General features: G+C 41.0%; 1 protein-coding gene across 3 annotated transcripts in view; it reads left to right on the top strand.

Moving 5' to 3' along the window:
* ntn1b (netrin 1b) overlaps window positions 1–21,972 on the top strand; it is a 45,396-nt gene extending 23,424 nt beyond the window's left edge. For all 3 annotated transcript variants that reach the window (XM_067570269.1, XM_067570268.1, XM_067570266.1), the window contains exons 3-7: window positions 2,624–2,812; window positions 8,823–8,972; window positions 11,006–11,059; window positions 13,392–13,466; window positions 19,275–21,972. In XM_067570269.1, coding sequence (XP_067426370.1) covers window positions 2,624–2,812; window positions 8,823–8,972; window positions 11,006–11,059; window positions 13,392–13,466; window positions 19,275–19,594 — 788 coding nt within the window. In that variant the 3' untranslated portion in view covers window positions 19,595–21,972. The remainder of the gene's footprint in view (window positions 1–2,623; window positions 2,813–8,822; window positions 8,973–11,005; window positions 11,060–13,391; window positions 13,467–19,274) is intronic.
* The last annotated feature ends 866 nt before the right edge of the window (window positions 21,973–22,838 follow it).

Raw genomic sequence — 22,838 nt, 5'->3', positions numbered from 1 at the left:
AGCTGGCATCAGGAATCTGCTGCTCTAAACACGGCTTATCAGCGCTCAAGCTATTGTCACTGCTGGACAACTACTGCGGTGGCTGTGTGAGCAGAGCGGGGATGTGTGAATGAGATAGCACAGCGCTCATTAGAAGGGCCTGGGGACAGCTGTGGAGATAGCGTTTATTAATCTCATGACGCTGTCACACACATACAAAGCAGTATATTTTTACCTTTGAGAGAGACCAGTCTGCAAAGAGACAGATTCAGATGGAAATTCATGCAAAAGAATCATCATCTGTTTGTCTTTGCTAGATTGAAACACAAAGAATAAGATGGAAATTATGATGTATAGCCTGCTTTTGTTTTCTTTATCTCTGGCTGTCTTTTGAAAAGTAATTGTGTTCTTTGAAGTGAGGGCTGCAATGTTACAATATACACATCTGTCTGTAAATATTTTGGGAGATTAAAGTACAGTACCAGCATCGTCTTCCTTCAGCACCGAAACCTAAGAGCATTCCGACTCCTATTCATGAAAAAGGCCCCCTTGCATTTTCCCTCACACTTCCCTTAAGTGGAGATAACATCTGGGATAAGAAAGCAGTAAAGAGCAAGAGGGAAAGGGAGGAGGGAGCGTGTGTATGTGTGAGTTGTTCAAAGCTTAGTGTAGTGTGCAGTGTGTTCGATCAGCCCTGGGGAGGGAAGTGTGGGAGATAAGCCTGTGAAAGCTGCCAAACACCTCTGTGTGTCTGTGTGTGTGTGTGTGTGTGTCTGGGCCCCCCATTCAGAAAGGGTGTTTCTGAATCCCAACCACCTGCCAGCTCTGGTCGCTTATGGCAGGTGTGAGTCAGTTTGTACGTGATTCAGACCGCTGGTGATCGAGGAGCATATGTGACAGTCTTATCGTCTACATCTCCCTGTAATAACATTAAGACGGGCGCATTGATGGGGAGATTACCGAAATGTGAGCAACTGTGAGGCCTGCCCGTATGAATAGTACGTGCATGATTCAGCCAAATAATAGGAAAAAGTGACCTATAAGGGAAAACTTTACTTACAAGGAGTGAAAACTTCACTTAAAGAATATGGAGTCCCAAAGGGGTCAATATTGAATACATTTTTAAGTAATTATAAAATAAATAATCACATAAATAAATTGTGAAAAATATATCAATGAATGATAATTTGTAAAAATTATTTTGGACATTGTTAAAACTCAACTTATTATTATCAAATGTTTCATCATTCTTATTGTCATAATAATAAAGTTTTATTGGAGTTCATTATAATTTAATTATAGAGATATTGATTTCACAATAGCCATTTTCAAAGGTCAGTCAAAAGTGACTGTTTAAGTTTAATTTCACGCCACTGATGTAAATAAATATTGTAGACTACACACTGTGTTTGTGTCACAGTGAAAAGCGAGTGTTACAAGCATCAGTAAATTCAGAGTTAACTTGGCCGCATTTTGATTAGAAGATTTAAAGATGAATCCTCATTTAACTACTTGCTATAGTGAGATAAGTTAAAATACTTAAACACTATAGAAGATTTGGCTAATTTTTCATGGGCGCAACCCACATACTCAGCTCTGCTGCTCATCCCACAAATGTATGTTCCTTACAAATGTGGCACCATTTAAAAGGGAAATAAACAGGCTTTCCAACAATATAAGATTTATTGCCAAAAAGCATGTTACAACAAAGAAATAATCTACCAAACACAAATTTCCTTACTTTTTGTGCTAAGTTTATTTTACACTATTTATTTATATATATGATTATTTATTTCATAATGTTTTTTTTTACTTATTTGGTATTGTCACTTTGGTTTCTGTAAGAGTAAAGGCCTGAAATCATGTCAACACATCAATGCATGAGGATTATGAACTTTAGTCAGGGTCAATATTAACGAGTGAAAATAGCAATGGCAAAAAATCACAGTATACACCAGCCTTTCAGATGTGTGGGAGAGCGGAAGAAAGTTTTCCTGCCTGACATTACTACAGTTCAGAGGTTAAATTCGCAAGCAGGTGGCCAAGCGAAAATGAGCCTGAACCAGGACGTTTCTTTTAGAAGCTTCAGTATTCTCAAGCCAGACCAAAGCAAAGCCACGCCACCTGTTTCTATAACCTGTTGTGTGAATCTGACAAACTTATACCAGAGGACTGAGACTTTGTGATGTCTTTCAAGTAAATGCATTTTCTCATGAACTCCACTGACTGCATTTGGCACTGCACCACATTTTTAGAATGGAAGGTCTGTAAACATCGTGTGTTGAGTTCATCACTGTCAGATAACAAGCTCATATTTCCCAAAATGTCAGCTTTTCAGGAGCTAAGAAAAACAATGCTGTTTTTCAGCTTGATGACACTAAATTTGGTTTTATGAGTCCAAGGGTTTGGAGTTTCTCAACTGACAGGGGACTATGTAACCATGCAACTGGAATGAAAACATGAAATCAGCAAAACTGGTTTTCACATCACAACAGTGCCACATGGGATCGTTTAAAATTTACTAAACTGAGTATTGAATGTATTATTTCATTTCAAGCATTATGAGTGGCTGAGCTGCACAATGTCAATGTAGGAGTTGTTGTAAGAGTGTTCATCAGCTCTCTCCCTCTTTCTGTCTGCCCAGCCTGCCACTGTAACCTGCACGCTCGTCGCTGTCGTTTCAACATGGAGTTGTACAAACTGTCGGGCCGGAGGAGTGGTGGGGTCTGTCTCAACTGTCGCCATAACACAGCAGGACGTCATTGCCACTACTGCAAGGAGGGTTACTACAGGGACATGACGAAGTCCATCTCACACCGGAGAGCTTGCAAAGGTAACAGGACATGACAAACAGTGGATGTTATCTGTTCACAGTCACCAGTATTTTGTTAAATTAAAGAATCACCGTTCAATTCAACATTTTCCGCTAAGGTTAGTGTTGGGGGAATTGTTTTTATACACATACCATTCACATGCTCCGTTTCACACTTCAGGTATTAAAAGAATTCTTTCAAAAGTGTGGAGAAAAGTGCCCACCTGTCTTGGTGTCAGTGAACTGACCCGTGCAGCTCCCAAGCTATTTGGGGTTCTTTGTGGATCCCTGACAAGACAAACATAACAAACAGAACAGAGGTGTGAGCTGATCCACTGAACAGAGCAATGGAAACAACTCGCTAATCATGCCTCACCCCTATTCATACTTACACACATACAACACATACTCATGTGAATCGGCACAAACACACACACACACACACACACACGTACACACACACAGGTGTGAGCACATACGTCAGGTTTGAGACCAAGCTGTCAAGGATTAATGTGTAGTGAGACAAAATCTGAGCTCCTTCTGTCTCGCAGTATCTCGTGGAGGAAAGACAGGCTCATGAGGCCTTGAACAAACAAACTGCTGTCACTCAGTCACTCTGGATAAACACTCACAGACAAAATATCCCATAGATGCACAAAATACCTGTCTCTGTCTATGTGACAGAAACCAGCACACATATGTACGGACATGTACAGTATGCTTTCCTACAAACACTGACAAACAATGACGTTAATGTCTGAAATCTTCCTGATTATTTGTGTGTGTGCACAGTTTTTGCCCTAAATGTGATGTTTGATGATTGTTTTTTACGAAGGAAAAGTCTTTGATTGAGGGTTCAATGGTAAAAATGAACAAAAAACTTTAAAATGTTACTTCTTTTATGGCAGTTGCTTTTGCATGCATGCTGCTTTTATAGCAATATTACTGAATGCCATTGTCCATTTACATCCCAATCTCTTACCACATACTAATGACAAATGAGGGACTTTGGGTAGATGCACATATTGCGGTCTTCAGCCACATCCATTGCTGAGCTGTGACTGGCTGGTGACATGGTCTCAGGATGCCTATTCTCCCTCATCCTCCCTATCCTCGGGCTATTTGAACACAGGGACAGCAACATGATATTTCCGACTGCATGCCACAACAGTCCTCCCCTCTTAATTCACTCTGACTCACTCAGCTCACATGAAATGAAAGCAAAGGCACAAGCAGCGGGGCCTACAAAAGCGTTTTCAGAGTTTGTCTTTGGGTATTTTATGTCAAAAATGGTCAGAGATCCCTCTTAAACAGGGCACATGTGTCAGTGTTGTGCTGAACACAAGCCTGATGGATCATCTGTACTTAGCTCAAAAAATGACAAACGGTTCTTTGCAGCATTGTTTCACTCTGCCAGCCTAAACATTTTCACAAGTTATATTTGGGGAGTATTTGGGTTCAGGGGGGTGGGGCTGGGAGCAGGTCAGTGTAACAGAGGTTCTCACTTTGCCTAATGATGTAGCAACATCCATAGATCTCTGCAAAGTCTTTCCAAACAGCTGGATCAGTAACCCGAATACCTCAAGCCCTGCTCCCCATCCCTCCATATACCCAGCTCAGTGCTCTGGGATCAAACCCAAACAGCCTGATTACTGCCTTTCACCTCAGGTGACAAAAACAGGCTGATGTGACATCAGTTAGAAACCACTATATTTATTGTTCAAATCAGCCAACCATCCCACTCTGCTGTTGTTGGACAGGAAATACAGCGCTGCGCCAACACAGCCAGGGGGAAGTCTGCTTTCATTCCCCATTCCTTAACCCCCCCATCCTTTCCTCCCCAACACTCCACATCTCAACTAAATTTCCTCTCAACGATTTGCTTAATAGATGGAGCTTTAGTTTTGAAAAAAATGGCTCCTCTGCACTATACAACGCCTACATCTCCAGTGGCAGCATGGAATGCCTCATGCTTTATTTCCCAGATTAACAACTTCACCCCTCATCAAGCGCAGTGTAAACATGGCTCTTGGAGAACCACAGTGCACGCCCCCCGCCCCTAACAGTTTGTTTTTTTCCCCGTCCCCTCGTACGTTTGGCAGTCTAAGCCTTTAACTAGGCACAGCGAGTCCACAGAGATGAAGCTGGTACATGGTTCACTGCACCACACTCCCCCAAACCCCCTCAACAACCATTCAGCTCCACAGGCCCCCCACTACATGCTGAAATTAATTACTGTTTCCAGTTTGTAGTCACCCCCTGTAAAGGCAACAGGAGTGCAGTTCTGCGTTTGGGAGGGACTCTTGAGACTGTAGTCAAAATATGTCAATCTAGCTGTCATCACAAAGTCTGACATTATATTGCCCTATAAACCTTATTCAGTCTTTTAAATGTAGAGTAAAACTAAAACTGTATTTGCAGATTTGAGTAGTATGACATATTGAGAAATAGGCCTCTTGCTGAGAGTTAGATGAGAAGGTTGATACTACTGTCGGTAAATATGAAGGTACCACCAGCAGTCGGTTAGTTCAGTTTAGAATAAAGAAAGAAAAAAGGGAGAAACAGCTAGCTTAGTTAACTCAAAATGTAACCTCTAAGCTTCACTTATTAACATTTTATATCTTGTTTGCTCAATCTGAACAAAACTGAAAGTAAAAAATCACAAGTAGTGGTTTTATGGAGGGTTATGTGCCGGACCATGACTTTGAGCAGTATGCTAAGCTAAGCTAACAGCTGCTGGCTAGCTTTCTATGGAAAACTGAAGTTGTTATGTCATGTCCGGGCTAGCCTCTGTTCCACTAGCTTCTCTAACTCTAACTCTCATTCTACTTTTTTTTCAGCTGTCCTGAAAAAAAATCCTGAGGTTTACTGTCAGGTTTATCGTTTACTGTCCATATTATAAGCACTTGCTACTATTAGTTGAAACCTTTGTGATTTTAACAAAGTTACACAACGATGGAGGGGGGGTTGGGAGTTGATTGTGTCAACTATGCCACCTCGAGGAATTTCACCCCAAGGAAATTCTTGAGTGCAACTACTTTGGGACCCCAAAAAAGAAAGGTCACACGCTTGAAAACACTGGATTCCACATGATTCCAAAAAAACTGTTATAAATTTATTAATAATATTCTTTTTTTTTTTTTTTTAATAACAAGCAGGTCTTAAAACTTTAAAATACAAGTTAGCACCTGATCAAATTGGCAAAATCAAATCAAGCAGTATGGGGAGTGGAGGAAGCACAACAAATGCCACCACCATTGGCATAAAAAAAAAAAAAAAATGCACACACACCACACGCACACTGAGTTGACGCAACACAGGGAACCCAGTAGAATTCCTAGTGTCCTAAACGGACAGCTTCAGTTCACTCCCACTGAGGCAAGTGCGGACCGCTGCAGAGCCGAACGAGTTGCAGTGCAAAATAAAACAAAAAGCAAAAAACAAAAAAACATTAAAAGTAAAAACAATCTATATACATTAGAGACAAAACTGCTGAGACAGAACAGCAGTTGCGCCTGGGAGTTGGGGCCGGGAATTTGAAAAGGGCCACCCACTGTGGTGCACAGCCTGGCCCAAAAAGTACCTGTAAAGTGCATTAGACACTAACATTACCAACTGGGTAAGTAATGCCAACTCACGTTTACATACCAGTGGGCGAAGGCACAGCTTCTCAACAGCGGGAGGGTGACAGCCGCAAAGCTGCAGCTCAATCACTATCAACAGCAGATCAGAGACCAAAAAAAAGAAGAGTTACATTTAGCTGCCTAAAATTAGTAAGACAAGATTGAGCCAGCCTACCTCGACCAAGACAAAGTTGCGTTAAGAAGGGCTTTAAGCAAGGCTATATTACTCCAAGTCTGCAGCCAGGAGACAAGCAGACCACGTTTCGAAATAAAGGAGCAGAAGCAGATATAATGCCCATGGCAACGCTATGAACATGCAGCACAAGAAAACTGTAAAAATGCACACCTTGCAATTGCTGGGAGACCAGATCGCAAGGAAACACAGCAGACACGCCAATACGTCAAACTTTGAACATGCCAGCCAGCACGGAAACCAAGCTCCAGGAAGAGGCAGAGATGTCCATCCGGGGAGCAGATCATCTGCCTAGATATAGCGCTTAACAGTGCCGCCCAGTAATCAGGGCACAGATGAATCATTGATTCCAGCCCAATGACAATTTAGTGGGCTGAAAGAAAGCCACACATACAAAAAACTATAACTATCCTATGAAAGTTTACCTGCACTGCAGCAGAGATACTTGCATCATTGAACTTCCATATTCATAATATTTAAAACACTCTCTTCTACTTTAATTTGTCATTTTTTAGCTGTAAACTCTGCTTTCTAAAGTCATGTACACAGTCCGTCCTCACAAGAACAACGACAGTATAGCTCTAAAATTCAGGCCGACAAAAACAACCCATAGTTACATTTACGCCATCTAGCAGCCGTAGTAATTATGGGAAGTGACGCAGTTCAGATGACGTGACTATAAGGTGACTTGAATATTGATTTTGCCTTATTAGGAGGAGGCGGGTTAGGTGTTGGATAGCTTCAACCCTCTATTTAACGGATAGATAGTCGAGTAGTATCAATCTTGTAATCTAACTCTAGCAAGAAAGCGAAATAGCGTACTTCCCAAAATTGTCGCTTTAAAGTAGAGGCACAGAATGTGACTTATTAATGTTGGAGTTCATGTATTAAATTGTAGCTTTTAAAGCTTTTACAAATAAACATGCCCAAGAAAACACAATAGTTCATTTTTTTTAGATTTTTTTTCATTGTTTTTTGGTGTAAACACCATACAGTAGCAGCCAAGAGAAAACCTTATTGGCAGCAATGGTTAGACTGAATAAAACTCCATGATGTCATGGCTAATTTTTTATTGTAACTCCGTTATGTGATGATTATTTTATTGCATTTGTAGTTTCCATTAAACAGCCCTCCCTCATTTTTATGTAAAGAACAAAGTCGTGTCGAATTCTCAGGGGAAATGAACTGAATCCTTAAAAACTTTGATTTCACTTTAAAAAATACACATGGCAGAAACTTTTATGATACAAATCAAGAAGAACAAGTTAGACCCTTTAAAAAAAATTTAATAAGCATCTCGTTATATTCATGAAGCTTCATAAATTCCAACTAAAAGCAACTCCAACCTCTGCTGGACCACTTCAAGCAAATTTCAAATTACTCTGCTGGTACATAACACATGCAGGGCTAATAGGGAGGTTGGGCTTCCACTTCAAACACTGGCTTTATGGTGAACGTTTGGCAGAGCGCGCTCACACACAGAGAGCAAATTTCTCACATTTAACGTGCGATCCTCCCAACTAACAGCTTAAACAGACTTTGAAGTGCGTTCCATTCGCCCATTAATGGGAAACATTATTCAGGCAGTGTTTGCAAGGAACTCTTTGCCAAAAAGCTTTACATTGGAAACTCAATCTGAAGAGCACACAGTCTGTCTGATCTGAACGCTGCAGAGGACACAAAGCCCGCTCTCAAGAAGCTTAAAGACACGCACATGCCTAACACATACCCACGTACATTTACGTTCAAACATGTGCACAGTAGACAGACACTGTGCTGTGAGAGTGAAATACTACAATTAATCATGTTTTTTACTCTTCTGCGTGCTTTGAGAGCAGACCTAATGAAGAATCCTATAGTCATTATGGGTGGAGAGAAGCAGTGTAATTTGATTGAGGTTTTATGCTGGTGCAAGGCCCAGTTCCCCATCTGTGATGGTCTGGAAGGAAAACACAGTCTGCTCTAATGTGAATGATTTCTCACTAGGTTTTAGTGCTAAGATTACTTTTTATTGTATGGAATATGTAGAGTCAGCAGAGGACAGGCCAGAGACATACTGTAGTCATTTGAAAGCTGATATTTGTTTTGTAATAGCACTGGTCTTGTAAACCACTCATGCTTTCATTTTTCAAATCACAAGTTGTTTACTTGGGTACAATCTAGTTTGATGTTGGTGTGCTTTTTCCCCCTTTTTTTCCCTCCTTTCCCACCATAGCATGTGATTGCCATCCAGTTGGAGCAGCAGGGAAAACATGTAACCAGACAACAGGCCAATGCCCCTGCAAGGATGGAGTGACAGGAATCACCTGCAACCGCTGCGCCAAGGGCTACCAGCAGAGTCGCTCTCCCATCGCCCCCTGCATCAGTAAGGCTGACTTCTACCACCTTTCAACACGATTATTTTCATGATCTATCTATCTGATGATTAGTTTTCTGATTAATAGATAAATTGTTTAGCCTATGCAACGTCACAAAATTGGTAAAGAAATTCCCCATCGCAACTTCCCAGAGCCCAAGATGACATCTTCAGCAGTCCAAAATCCCAAATATATTAAGTTTGCAATGACATGTGACAAAGCAAAACAGCAAATCTTTGCATTCAAGAGGCATTTTTCTCTATTTTTGCTTGAAAAATGACTGAAACGATTAATCAATTATTAAAAACGGTTGCCATTCATTTTTCTGTGGATCAACTATTTGATTAATGGGGGATACTTTTCAGTTTATAAATTGTTAACTGACAACTTTATTAATGATTAACTAATAATTTATATGTGCTTTAACGATTAATAATATGCCATTCATAAGAAAATAAAAATTCCTTTGGTTGATTGACTAATCAGTTCACTAGATTCATTAATTAGCTCTTTCTCATCATGCATGAAGAGTGATGTAAATTCAAATATGAACATCTTCAACTGCAGACCTGACTGCTTATAATAAAGAGATTGAGACATGACACTTAATTAGTGACTTAATTACCTTCTAACAAGCCATCAGGTCTGCAGTAATGTTTAATGTTTTGTAAGTAAGTGTGTTAAGGCACAACTAAAAAGGCAGCGCTATGCAAATGGTTTTCTGACAATCCAAAGGTTTTTTTTTTTACTACCAATGTATGCAGCAATAATATATGAATTTATTAACTATTAATAAAATCATCAGTTGGAACTTAAAAACTCTTAATAAACTATAAAATGCAGCTTGCTAACAAGCAAAAAAAAAACAGTTATTTCAAAGTTGATCAAGCTCAGTTACTCATCCACACTAAGCCAAGTTAGTTCAGCCAAATCCTACAGTCCAAGATGTCTATAATCCATCAGCGATAGCAAATCCTGATGTGATGAAGATCCTGAAGAAGACCTGAAAAGGACAAGACAGGCTTGTTATGCATGAATTCATGGCTCACACTCATCTCATGTTATTTTTATACCCCTGTTCCATTATTTTGGATAGATATTTGGCTGTTTAAACCAGAGCCTGGATAAACAGACCATTACAGCTCGCCTAACATGGCCTTGTGTGCCTTCAACACTGTTAACGGTCCGTCTAGCAATAAATCCCCAGAATGAGTCCAAGGGAATGATGGCTGATATGTTTATTGGCTGTATCTGCTGCCTGCAGATTCCAGGCCCTCGGCAATAAACGCCAACGCCTCACAGAAACAGAGATGGGTCACTAGTAGCTGCTTTAGCTAGGAGCATCAAGTAGCTGGCTGGTATGAACAGATAAGATGTCTGGGAGGACATGTAGACACCAACAATTGTCCACTATGTTACTTGGGTTGACATTTCTGATAAAGTCATGTGTGGAAATTGGACAAGGTCTCTGTGGACCAAGAATCAGAGTGATACGTTTGGCCAGAGTCCACAACAATAATTTAAACCTGTGAACCTGCTGGAAAAGGATTTCTTTAATTTTGTTGGAAGGTAACAAATGTGGTGTAAAAGTTGGAGGAAATTGGGTTCTTGAAGAGTAGAATATATTTGGTTTCTCATATATTTTTTGAGATAATGTCTTTTGGTTTTAATGGTGTGATATTAAATTTTTGTGATATCTAACTCCCTGCCAGCTATGACTTTAACAAGACCAGCGGCCTTGGCTCTCTCTATCTACAACATACCACAATCAGGAGGGAGGAGAACATTAATAGGAAACTCACACTCTCGTTATACACTTTTAAGCACATCTGCGTGTCAAAATCAGCTGTCATTAACAAGACATCCCATTAAATCCGTTCCTAAGTGTATTTCATATATGCTCTCTGCTCTGAGGAGAATAACCAGGAAATTAAGCTCTGTATATTTCCTTTTAGATGTAAAATCACATAAGTTTTATTCTGTTTGCATTGTAATATAATGCCAATCTGAAATGTGTATCTATTCCTCTCTTTGTCAACAGAGATCCCAGTTGCATCTCCTACAGCAACTTACAGCAGCTATGAGGAGCCATCAGGTGAGTAAGACAGCAGTAAATATATAGGATTTTAGAACAATAAAACAACACCAAAACATCTCTTGGATTAAAGTCATATTTTCTACGACACCATCTGTTATTACTGTTTTAGTGTATTTTATTATGTTATTTATCATTTTTTTAATCGCTATGCAACTGAACAAAACCAACTGCTCCTTCCTGCATGTAATTATATGTATTTCTAGTTTTTCCATCAGTCGTCTACAACAACAACATAGTCTTACTCCTCAACCAAACACACGTCGGTGAGGTCTGCCACTGATGTAAACTCCAGATATTTTGTCAGTGCTCCCTGTGGCCTCATTGCCGGTATGCCCAGCAGCCTCCCCCGGGTTTCAGCCCTAATCTGATTACATGCTTCATTTGCAACAGTTTGTATTTCAATCAAGGCTGGCTGCGCAGGCAGTGAAGCCCTGCCCGACTGTATTGTTCATGTGCTCTGACAGGGGTCTCCATGTTGGAGTGCTGACATTAGACGATGTGTCACAGAGATATGCAGCTTTAATTTTTGGGGTGTGTCCTTTAATGCCTGATTAGGACGTCTATTCTTAAATGTACTTGATCAGGAGCAAACAGTCTCTGAACTTGTTGCCTTAGCTGTTTAGATATTTATTAAATGACAGTATGTTAATTAGTTTTACAATGATACGGGTTTAGCTGAATAGGCTGAGTCACTTCTAATCATCGATCAGTGTCTGACGAGAGTGGTGCCACTGACTTCATTGAGCTTTGTTGTGAGCCCAACTTCCTACTATAGTGACTGCCGAGGCTGTGTGGAGTTTGGATTCCTGTCAGAAACTCTGCACAGCCACCACCCTCCAAATTAGGAGCAGTGTGGTCCCCAGGGACCCCGCAGAATGAACGTGGCACTGCTGCAGTGACTCACAAAGGGGGCGTTTGTCCTCGCAGCAGGAGATTGGACCTTAATGAGAGTGGTGGATGTAATGGCCCAGACAGTGCAGTGATTGCGCTAAGGGGCTAATGGGCAACGTCAGCTATCAAAGGGAGGTATGATGATGGCCCCCAGGGGCCAGCGGGAGATAAAGAGGCCCCCCGCCCTCACCACTTCATTTACATGGAAATCAGGCATGCTCGATATGGACTCGTCAAATTCATTTACTTTGGGATTTCCCCTTTTCTTATTTCTCCCGCCACCCCAGAAAGCAGCTAGGCATTTCACCAGAAATGCTTTCTCTACATACATGAATTCGATCCTCATCCCACGTCCCAAACCGCTCTTTTTTTTTGAGAGAGAGAGAGAGAGGGAGGAGAGGGGCGTTTTTTTCTTCCTCCATCATTACCCAGGCAACCTCATTCACACAGAGTATAATGGGGAAGAAAGGGGAAGACTGGACAGAGGGCTGGAAGAAATAATGAAGTTTGTCCATATTCAGGCAAGCTGAAAGGTCCCCTCTCTCTCTCAACTGCCCCCTCCTTTTACTTCAGACTGCCCAGCCCAGCTTTCCCACCCCCCCAGAAAAGAGCACAAGGCTTATTGCTCTGGGAGAGGCAGAGTGGGGGTGGGAGGGGGGCAACACTAGGAGATGATCTGGTTCCAATTTGTGTCAGTCAGTGGAAAGTGGAGGGAACAAATGATTTCAATTTTCAGTTTGGCCTCTGGTCCCACCACCAGCTTCCTCATTACAAAAGGTACCTGGCACAGTGACAGCACGACAGCAGCGCCCATCGATAAAAGCCCTCTGGCATCCAAACCCAGGTACACATACACTGGTGTAAAAGGGATACCTCTGGACTCCTAAGACATTAATCATAAGTGTGTGAGCTTCTTTCTGGTTGCTGTTCCTCTCTGCAGCAAGCTCTTCTCTTCTTAAGGGGCCACAGGACATTTAGCCTCCGCCTGTGTTAGAGTATTCTCTTTCTTGCCTCATGTGGCTCAGATGCTCCTAAGGGTCCCTGCTAATTTTTTGTAGGTCAGTCGCTAATTTCCCCCTGTGACCTTCTTTTGTGCGGGGGCGACCTCTGGAGCCCTCAAAGCTCGTACAATGCATGCCAGGACACTGACGAGGGAGCAGGCTGGAGTGGAAAAGTTGTGAGGAGTATAGTAGGAGTGTGTTGACAGACACAGGAGGATCTGTGTAAGCTTTAATCCGTTTCACAGTGGCACATTAAAGGCATCTTTAAGACCCTAGGGGCGCAAACAATGTGACACAAGGGGCCACATGTAAAAATCCATCCAGCTGCAGTGTCTCCTGATGATACTAAAACACATTTTTTGGTGTTATAGGAAGCATTTCATGAAATTCACCATCCAGCGTTTACTCTGTCTTTCTCTTTTTCTTCTGTTCCCTAGATTGTGAATCTCACTGTAAAGCTTCCAAGGGAAAGATGAAGATCACCATGAAGAAGTACTGTAAAAAAGACTATGGTGAGTGAGTCTAATATGCAGGAATGTGTGCCGCTAGACGTCAGCCAGCAGTCAAGAGGTCAGATGTCTCAATTAATCAGATCCCAAGCAAGTCCAATCCACACCCTGGTCCTGCTCTCCGTGTTGTGGCGATGGCTTACTTACACAGCCTTAGGCCAACGTCTGCTAATACAAATTAATTTGAAAACATATCTTTTCTCTGTGTTGTGGGCTTCCATACACACTAAGCTGCTGTTTCCCATCGCCAGGTTTTCAAAGAGTCCCCGGAGTGGATAATTTTGACGTGTGGACAAGGAAAACTGAGCTTTTCAAGATGTATTACTGTCAGCCAACATTCTGTCAATTGCAATTGCTAATTTTGTATGCCAATATAGCTGATCTGATCACCCTGTACAGGTGTTATCGTTCACATGTCTTTCTTTTTCTGTTGTCAAGCAACCACATGAGTAGAAAATAGTGATTCAGATGGAGTGTCTTAATGCAGATGCCCAGAAATTACCGTTAGCTTGGGTCAGCTAGTTGAATGTCATTATTTAGTGCTTGTGCTAGAAATATAAAGATAGACCAGTCAAAACACAGATCACAAAAAAGAACAGAAGTAACAGAAAGGAGCCCTTCCCTGCTGGGACCAAACAGAGAATCGGGCCATATTTGTCAAAATGGTCTATAATTTTAGCCCCGCTCCGTACCAGACGTCAACTAGGCCTTTCTTATAGGAATAGCTTTACATTTAGGGTATACACTTATTGGCTTTTTTCAGGTGAGAAGATTGATACCACTCTCACACCTGTACGGTAAATATGTAGCTATAGCCAGCAGCTGGTTAGCTTAGCTTAGCACAACAGGGCGGAAACAGGGCAAAACAACTAGCCTGACTCTGTCCAAAGGTAAAAAAAAATCCACCTACTAGCACATCTAAAGCTCACTAATTAACATGATACATCCAGTTTGTTAAATCTCTATAAAACTTCTTGACTGGGAGCAGTGACTTCTGCTGATTGCCTGGCAACTGCTCCCATCCAAGAAAAAAAAAACAGAGATGTAACGTATTAATTAATGAGCTTTACAGGTGCTGGTAGGTGGATTTTTTTTTACCTTTGGACAGAGTCAGGCTAGCTGTTTCCAGTCTTTATGCTAAGCTAAGCTAACTGGCTGCTATTTACCATATTCTGTATATGTGAAAGTGGTATCAATCTTCTTGTCTAACTCTTGACAAGAAAGTGAATAAGTGTATTTCCTCAAATGTCAAATTATTCCTTTAACTGGTGTATAGGGGAGTAACATCAATTGGGTACTTTAAAATGGTGCTGACAACTTTTTGCTCAAAACAAAAACTTTCAGGAACCTGAAACCAATAAGTGATTAAGTGAACCATTAGATAGAGTTATAATGTGTAAATGCAAGTGGTGCTTAGACTTCTCTCGCCCCACAACACCTCTTCTCTGGCCAGTTGTAAAAGCGTCAAAGTGCGGATGTTTGAACTATAGTAAAAGTATGGTAGACTTGCACCCTGTAGACCCTGTAGAGGCTGTCGAAGAGGAACAGACCGCACAAGTATGGTGGATAACAACAGTTCATCCAGCCCAGTCAGCCTGAGGCTTTTGGCAAAACTTTCACGCATTTTAGAGCAAATCCCAAACTGATAAGAGAGGCCAAAACACACAGCAATCACATTATGTTGTCAATGAATCCACAGAACAAGTGGTCCAGCTGAAACACATCTAAAATTGTAGTGTTAGTTGGAAAAATATCACATTACTGGGTTTGAATCATATGTTAAAACATGGTACCACCAGAGTACACTGAAGACAGCTGTGCCTCACAAATTTAATTGCCACAACAACTTGAAACAAGAAGGAAATTTGACGTTTTTATGTTTTGATGATTGATGATATGAGTCCATTTTCCGTCCCACAACCAAAACCCACAGCAATGAAAGAGCATCATACCTGTAATTCCAACACAGGGGGATATGTGGATATAGCACATTGTACTATCCCACTGTGTAGCTCTATATTCATCCACATGGCAAATTTTCCACTCCACCCTTTGGATTTTCCACACCATTAATCATTGCAATTTAATGGTTTATCTGTTATCGGTGGATTCACATCTGTAAACCACAGAGACAGAAAAAAACTTTGAGGCAGATCCAGTGTTACATATGATATGCTCTCCTTCTCAGCCAAGTCTTTGCAAGTGTTATATCTTCTAAAAACACAATAAGAGTGTGCTTACTACATTTTTCTTCTCTCTAAAATGAGCTGTATAATCAGTAACTTTAAGAGTATCTCCCTTTTGTTGACCAGCATATCAGTCATTCCAATTACAGTGGACAGTTAATGTAAATTTGAGGATTATTTGTAATAAATGTTCATCACTATTAGCTCTGCTAGCACACATTCAGCTCCCCTGATGTTGATCTCATTCAGAGATGACTCAGTTGTCTTTCATTCAAAATCATCATCAGTCTGTCAGAAATAGATTTATATACTTTAAACAGCATCCAACTAAAAATTGGCTTAATATACTCAATTCCCCTTACAGTTGAGTAGATAGTAATTCAGGCCATTTGTTGCATTTTGCCAGGAAGCCAAATGCAGCCATTATTCATATTTCCATTGATTTAAATCTTAATCATCAGGGCTGAGACCAGCACTGCATCTATAAATCACTCAGGCTGATTCAAGCAAAGCAGGCGGTTCCTGTTGGTTTTCTCTGAAGTTCCACTGAAAAGTCTGGAAGCAGATGATTCTGCCTGAACCGCGCTGAGGCAGTATGGCAGACATCATCGCTTAGCATGCATTCCCTTTGCCTAATTCATTTCTCAGGCCTGTCGCCTTGCTTTTGTGGGGCTTCAGAGTCTCTCTCTGTTCTTCAGGGGGCCACAACCCCCATGTGTGAGTGGTGATGCAGGCCCCCGGGGGTCACGGGAAGGGGCCCTCTGTTTAAACACAGTTGTGCGCTCTGCCGGCACCGAGCATTCCTCAGGGCACAAACAGGTGGTAAATTAGGCAGACGGTGACGGATTGCCACCCCGGAGAGAAAGAAATATGTTTTGTTTATTCAATTTTTGTTTTTCATCACTGGCGTAGCTACGGAGACGGCGGACACAAAGGGATTATATTCTCGCCTGACACCCTCCTCTGCACACACGTACCCTCCCTCTCCCTGCCACCAGGAGAACAATGAATCAAAGGGCCGCTTGTTTACCGACGCTCCGGGATAGTGCTCAAAGGCAGGGCCTCCCAGCCTCCCCGGCCACCCCTCTGTGCTCACCCAAGGGTAACAGGTCCCTGATCATTCACTTAGCTGATAACCAGAGGGGACAGGGGCCTCAGTGCTGTAATTAAGCGAGCTCTAATTTCATTAGCCCTTGCTTTTTGGTGGCGTGCAGTGTCAAGCCGCAGCACACTGCCCAAAGAAGATAAACCCAGTGGGAAGTTTGGCTGTAATGGGAGGCTCAGTTGGCAGCTATTGTGCGAGCACAGGACCATCTCGCACTTATCTCTTCCTCTCACAAAACTGCTGCTTTTCTCCCTCACCGTCTGTCTCACCACACAGTGTCAGCATGCACTATTTTGTAATAGATTGTTTGACCCTGTGTGCCCAGTCTTTCTCTGCCGTCTATTTAGCTCAAACCAAGCGGCAGAAGGTGTGTGCGTGTGGATTTGTGTGTGTTTAAATACACTGCACAGACTGAGAACATACTTGAGAGAGAAAGAACGAGAGGCAGACACTGACAGAGAGACTGTGCCTGGATGCTGTAACTGAGTCTACTCCAGTGAGTTCATCACAGCAGCTCGTTAGAGGAGAGCGCTATCTCCGCTGGATTCTCACGCTGTGAAGTTGGATGGGGCTCTGGGAGCAGAACCCGGATAGCTCATGAGGTCGGAACATATCCCGATTCTCCTGGAACTTTTTCTGTGGCTGGGAAGACAAATAGTGGCCCCTCCTCCCCCCCCTCACACACCCTTTATGTGTCTGGATGAAGGAGAGGGCTGCAATGAATGGCAGGGCTGTGAGAGCTCGCTCTCCTCAGCCCAACAAACCTTCTTTCTTCTGAAATTGTGTGCAATTTGCTCACACCATGCACTGACACACACACACTCAAACACTCTATTCCTCCGGTTCATTCTTGGCAGTAATAGGTGAAGAGCGATGAACACTGAAAGTGATCAGCCAGAAATGTAAAGAAAAGACTAACTTACTCATAAGTGAAATGTTTTTCTTTATTTCAGGAAATACATTTCGGATATGTAATTACTGCGCATTTATTTCACAAGTCTTGAACAACCCCACAATTTGTACAACAAAATGTGAAATGAGTTGTAAATAGAAGATAAATAAATCTAAGAAATGCTACATGCATGTACAGATGATTGCTTGAGTGCATCTTGAGTGTTTCCCATCATCTAAACCAATCCTCTCCAGATTAGATTAATTCCCACAATTGCAAGTGAACCCCCACACACACTTAAACGTTAATAGCACATTCCTAGCTAAACCCACGATGTAAAGCACTTCACTTCAAGCACAGATTAGCTCCGGCGCTGTTGAGCTGTTTGCCTCTTGTTGCAATCAAAGTGATGAAGTAATAGTTGTTCTGTCAGACAGAGAATCCGTGCAGGGGAGCTCCTGCGAAGGGTGGTTTTACTAATTTCCTGGTATGAAAATACCTGCTGAAAGTGGTGTTCCAATAGTTGCCAGGTTCAGTTTGATGTAGCCCGAGGTTGTCAGTGTTCAGATGTTCAGACTCCAGCTTAACACCTGATAGACCAATTGTTTCAGAAGTTATATTGTTAGCAGATGTGGCATTTTTCAATAAAAATTCTCTTTTGGCCATTTATTTATTGCAAAATAGAACCCAGTATCCACCTCTTCCTCCTTAAACCCTTCTGAGGGAAGTGTTTCACTGCCCTTCACATGGAAGTGTGCTTTCAGATGTTCTCCGCCAGCAACCATTGTGCTCGCACAGGGACTGCTATGGCAACTATTGCTGTAATAGGAAGCATGCTCAGGAGGAGCACAACAAGGAAAGGTCACAGGTCAGGGATGAGGGGAGGGACTAGTGGCAGCAGTTTATACGGTGCAAAGTCAGTCATTTCTGGGTCATGTTTAAACAACAGCTTTTATCAGACCTATTATACAATGTTGAACTGCTGCTGCCTCAGACAGATGGGATTGCTTGTGCAAATGAAGGTGTTATAGTTTATGTCTGTGGTTACCAACCTTTTTTGTCTGATGTACCCTCGCAGCCTTGTCAGATGCATCCACGTACCCCTTCATCAACATTCTATTTTCCAAATATGTTCATTCAATTTAAATTGTAAACTGAATGTTATTTAACACCACATAAAAGTGGATATTGGTTTTTTTCATAGAATTGAACATTCAATGTTGAAATTGGATTAGTTTGCATTCATACTACTACAACTTGGAGTGTTAAAGTTTCAACCATTTATCCATTACTTTTAGCTAATTACTTCAACCATTTCCTTTACTTTTAGCTAACTATTACAGCATTTTAGCGAGATGCTTCAACTGTTATCCATTGCTTTTAGCTAAATGTTTCAACTGTTTATCTATTACTTTTAGCTAACTACTTTAAACATATATTCAATACTTTTAGCTGACTATTTTAACCTCCTTTCTCCATTACTTTTAGCTAACTGTTTAGACTTCTCTGTTTGCTTGCTAGCTAGTTTTTAAATACAAGTACCCCTGGTTAGTAATCACTGGTTTATGATATGAATCACTTATTCTTGTAGCTTATTTAACTCCGGCTTTTCTCTTCTCCACCACCAGCTGTCCAAGTGCACGTTCTAAAAGGGGACAAGGCAGGCGAGTGGTGGAAGTTCACCGTCAACATAATTTCTGTCTACAAACAAGGTGAGCACCGCATCCGCCGTGGGGACCAACTGCTGTGGGTGCGCGCCAAGGATGTGGCCTGCAAATGCCCTAAGATCAAACCCGGAAGGAAGTACCTGCTCCTGGGTACAGATGACGACTCCCCTGGGCAGAGCGGCGTGGTGGCGGACAAGGGGAGCCTCCTCATCCCTTGGAAAGACCTGTGGGGCCGCCGACTGAGGAAGTTCCAACAGCGTGACAAGAGGGGAAAGTGCTAAAAGTAGCTGGAGAGGAGAGAGAGAAAGAGAGAGTTATTGAGGGAGAGGTGGAGGCAAAATAACGTCCCCACCGGGATGAATGCAAGGAGGAGGAGAGGATGAATTAAAAAAAATAAACTGGAAGAATAAAAGATAGAGAGACACAGGTGAAAAGTAGGAGGGATGGGGGAATGACGGAGTGCTGCTGCTCTGAGTTGGAGCGAAGAGATTAGTGTTTTTTAGGAACTTTTGTGAAGGAGCTTATTCTACGGTTGTTCTGTTTCTGTTTGTCTTTCAAGGTTTGTTTTATGTGTAATTGCAGAGTTTGCACCTAATGTTACAGATATGTCACATCCTGACTATTTTACCCATGATGCCATTGTTTTTTAAAGTCCCTTGTTCAGTTGTTTAAAGGAGCAATGCATCTACTGTATCAGACTTTTGTATTTTCAGAGGATCTATTTCCACTGTGCTGTGTAAAGCATGATCAAGTTAATCGAAGACATTGCATGTTATTGAGGGATTCTACTCATGTATGATAAGTTGCTCTTATAACCTGCCAAACATTTGATAAACTTTTACCACAGCTGAAAGTGAAAAAATTGTGAAATTGTTCATAACTGTGGTATCAGAGTGAAAACAGGTGCCATTTTGTCTGAGAGCTCCCTGCTCATATGTGAGTGTTACCTCAGTGAAACAAACTGCCATAACGATCCTCTCCTCACTCTGTACAATGATCATACTTCTCATTACGAGCAAGTCTTTGCTCAGCGCTTATTGATATATCACCAGTATGTTGTAGTTGTGACCTCTGCAATGTAAAGTAACCATATGTGCATACATAGACATTATGTTTAGTAGATGATGCCATAGCATCAACTAGATGTAGAGTAGACATGTCAACCATGCACTTATTTTTACTAGTCAAAAGATTTAGAACATATGAGATATGTTCACATTTTTAGAGTGGCATCCAAAAAGAAAAAAAAAATCCCTTACTGTACCATATGATGCAAAAAAAGGTGTATAGTTCAAACCCTGCTTGCCCCACTGGACTGATTTTTCTGGTTGACCATAACAACCCTTTTCAAATTTGTCACAACTACAGAGAATTGAGTGTTTATTCTCTAATACAGGACTAAATGTAAGTTGGATGTCCCAAATATTTAGAGGCTGGTTTGCAAATGAGGTTGCAAATGAATGAAACTCATTTACAGCTGAGAGTCAAACCATCTCACTTCATTAAAAGAGAATATTGACCTATCAAGCAACCCTCATACCACTGACATAATGCATGCTCTCTATTTACTGTAGCTGACTGATAGCTAACAATGATTGTGAATTATGTACACATTTCATTTGTATACAGTACTCAATGTTGTGGGGAAAAATAACCTGTGGAGTGATAAAATATCACAGATGTTTATTGTACAGTGCATTTAGCACGCTGTGTCAAATGTTTCATCACCTCAAAGCAACTTTTTGAGGACTGGATTCCATTATCAAGACTTGGTACTCGACAAAAAGGCATGACCGATTGTCTACATGTTATATAGCTGTATAGTATTACTTTTTTTGTTGTTGTTGTTTTTTTTTTGTTAAACATTAACTAGCTCTATCTCCATGTGAACTTAACCAGAGTTTTAAATACTAGAGACTTAATAAATGGAAAGACAAATAAATGAATGTCAGACAAATTTCTTATGTTTACCTGAGTATGTGCACCCAGAGGATCTCTCACAGACTGAGAGAGAGAGACTATGACTGAGTTTACACATACACAAATACATACTATACACATGCAGGGCCACATCCAGATACACATGTACACACACACACACACACACACACACACACACACACACACACACACACACACACACACACATAAATACACGGGTACACCTCAGTACTCTGTGCATCATACTGTATGTATTTGAAAATTACAACATGCTTAAACAGTCTCTGCCAACGCATCTGTACTGACACATTTACATTTACATAGACTCATTTTGCAGGCATTTGCAGAAAAGGTACTTCCTACCAGACTTCTGCTCTCCATAAATATTATATCTGAATAATTATCTGCTTATGTTTATACATTGGCTTGTAAATGTTGTTTAGCAGTGTCCATTGCAAATGGTTGTGTAATGTCTTGTAATACTAATATATTATGTTTATCACAAATGAATATATTTAATGACACATGAATCAATGTGGCTTTTGTGGTTTTTATTTTTGGTCTTTTTTTTTTTTTACTTTGGTTACTTTTTTTGCATTGAATTGTAGATGGCTGTAATGAAAAGTATTAAGTGTTTGGCTATTGAACAGCCTGATAGAAATGAAAATTAATTCATCTGAAATAAAGCTGTGTTTTAAAAGAAATGAGGATGACCCCAGCTGAAATGACATTTTTAGTTCTTTCCTCCATCTATAATCAAAAAAACTTCATTCTTTTCATAAAATTGCAACACACCAGACATATGCAGTCAATTTTCAGCCAACAGTGCTTTTTACTCTCTTATTCAGTCAGTTTTAAATGTTACTTATACAATTTGGCTTGCAAAACAGAAAAAGCCAATAACATATGGAATTGTTAGACCTACTACAACATTATATTAACAATAATTACTTACAGGTTCCCACAAACATATACTGTAGGACATTTTCCCTGCAGAGATGCAAGAAATGTAACTGATAAACAACTTTTTTAAATACTAACATACATGTTATTGTAAATTCTACAGGAAAAAAAGCAGGACTTTTACTTTTAATGGAGCAGTATCCTAATGCAATGTTAATCTTGACACTTTCTTAACTTCAGCTGAAATGTGAATTCTTTCAAGGATGTTGTCAGTGTGACAGAAAACTTGTGAAGCCAATAGTTAAGCATTACAAGTAAACAAATAAAAACATTAGACGCTGCCAGAGAACTTCAACTATGTCCTGCAGCACTGATCATCATTTGTGTTGGATCCTGTGCCTTTATAAACTTCATAGACAATAAGGACTGGCTGTAAGATTGCTATAATGCAGGCATATTACTAAAAGGGGTGATATCACCAATGTGTCTAATCCAAACCGCAGATGTTATTGTTGTAGCCGGGAGGTTCTGGCATCAGTGGAGGCCCTTAACTTATTCCTACGGGAATTTTACACAAAAACACAAAATTCTGAACCTGCTCCAAACGAGAGTCCATCTGTCTTGGCTTGTGGACAGGGTATTGATATACTGCTCCTGCAATGCCCAGTGCAAAAATACTCC

This window comes from Thunnus thynnus, chromosome 17 (assembly GCF_963924715.1).
Source record: "Thunnus thynnus chromosome 17, fThuThy2.1, whole genome shotgun sequence".
In the NCBI taxonomy this organism is placed as follows: domain Eukaryota; kingdom Metazoa; phylum Chordata; class Actinopteri; order Scombriformes; family Scombridae; genus Thunnus; species Thunnus thynnus.
This window is presented reverse-complemented; position numbering and strand designations above follow the sequence as displayed.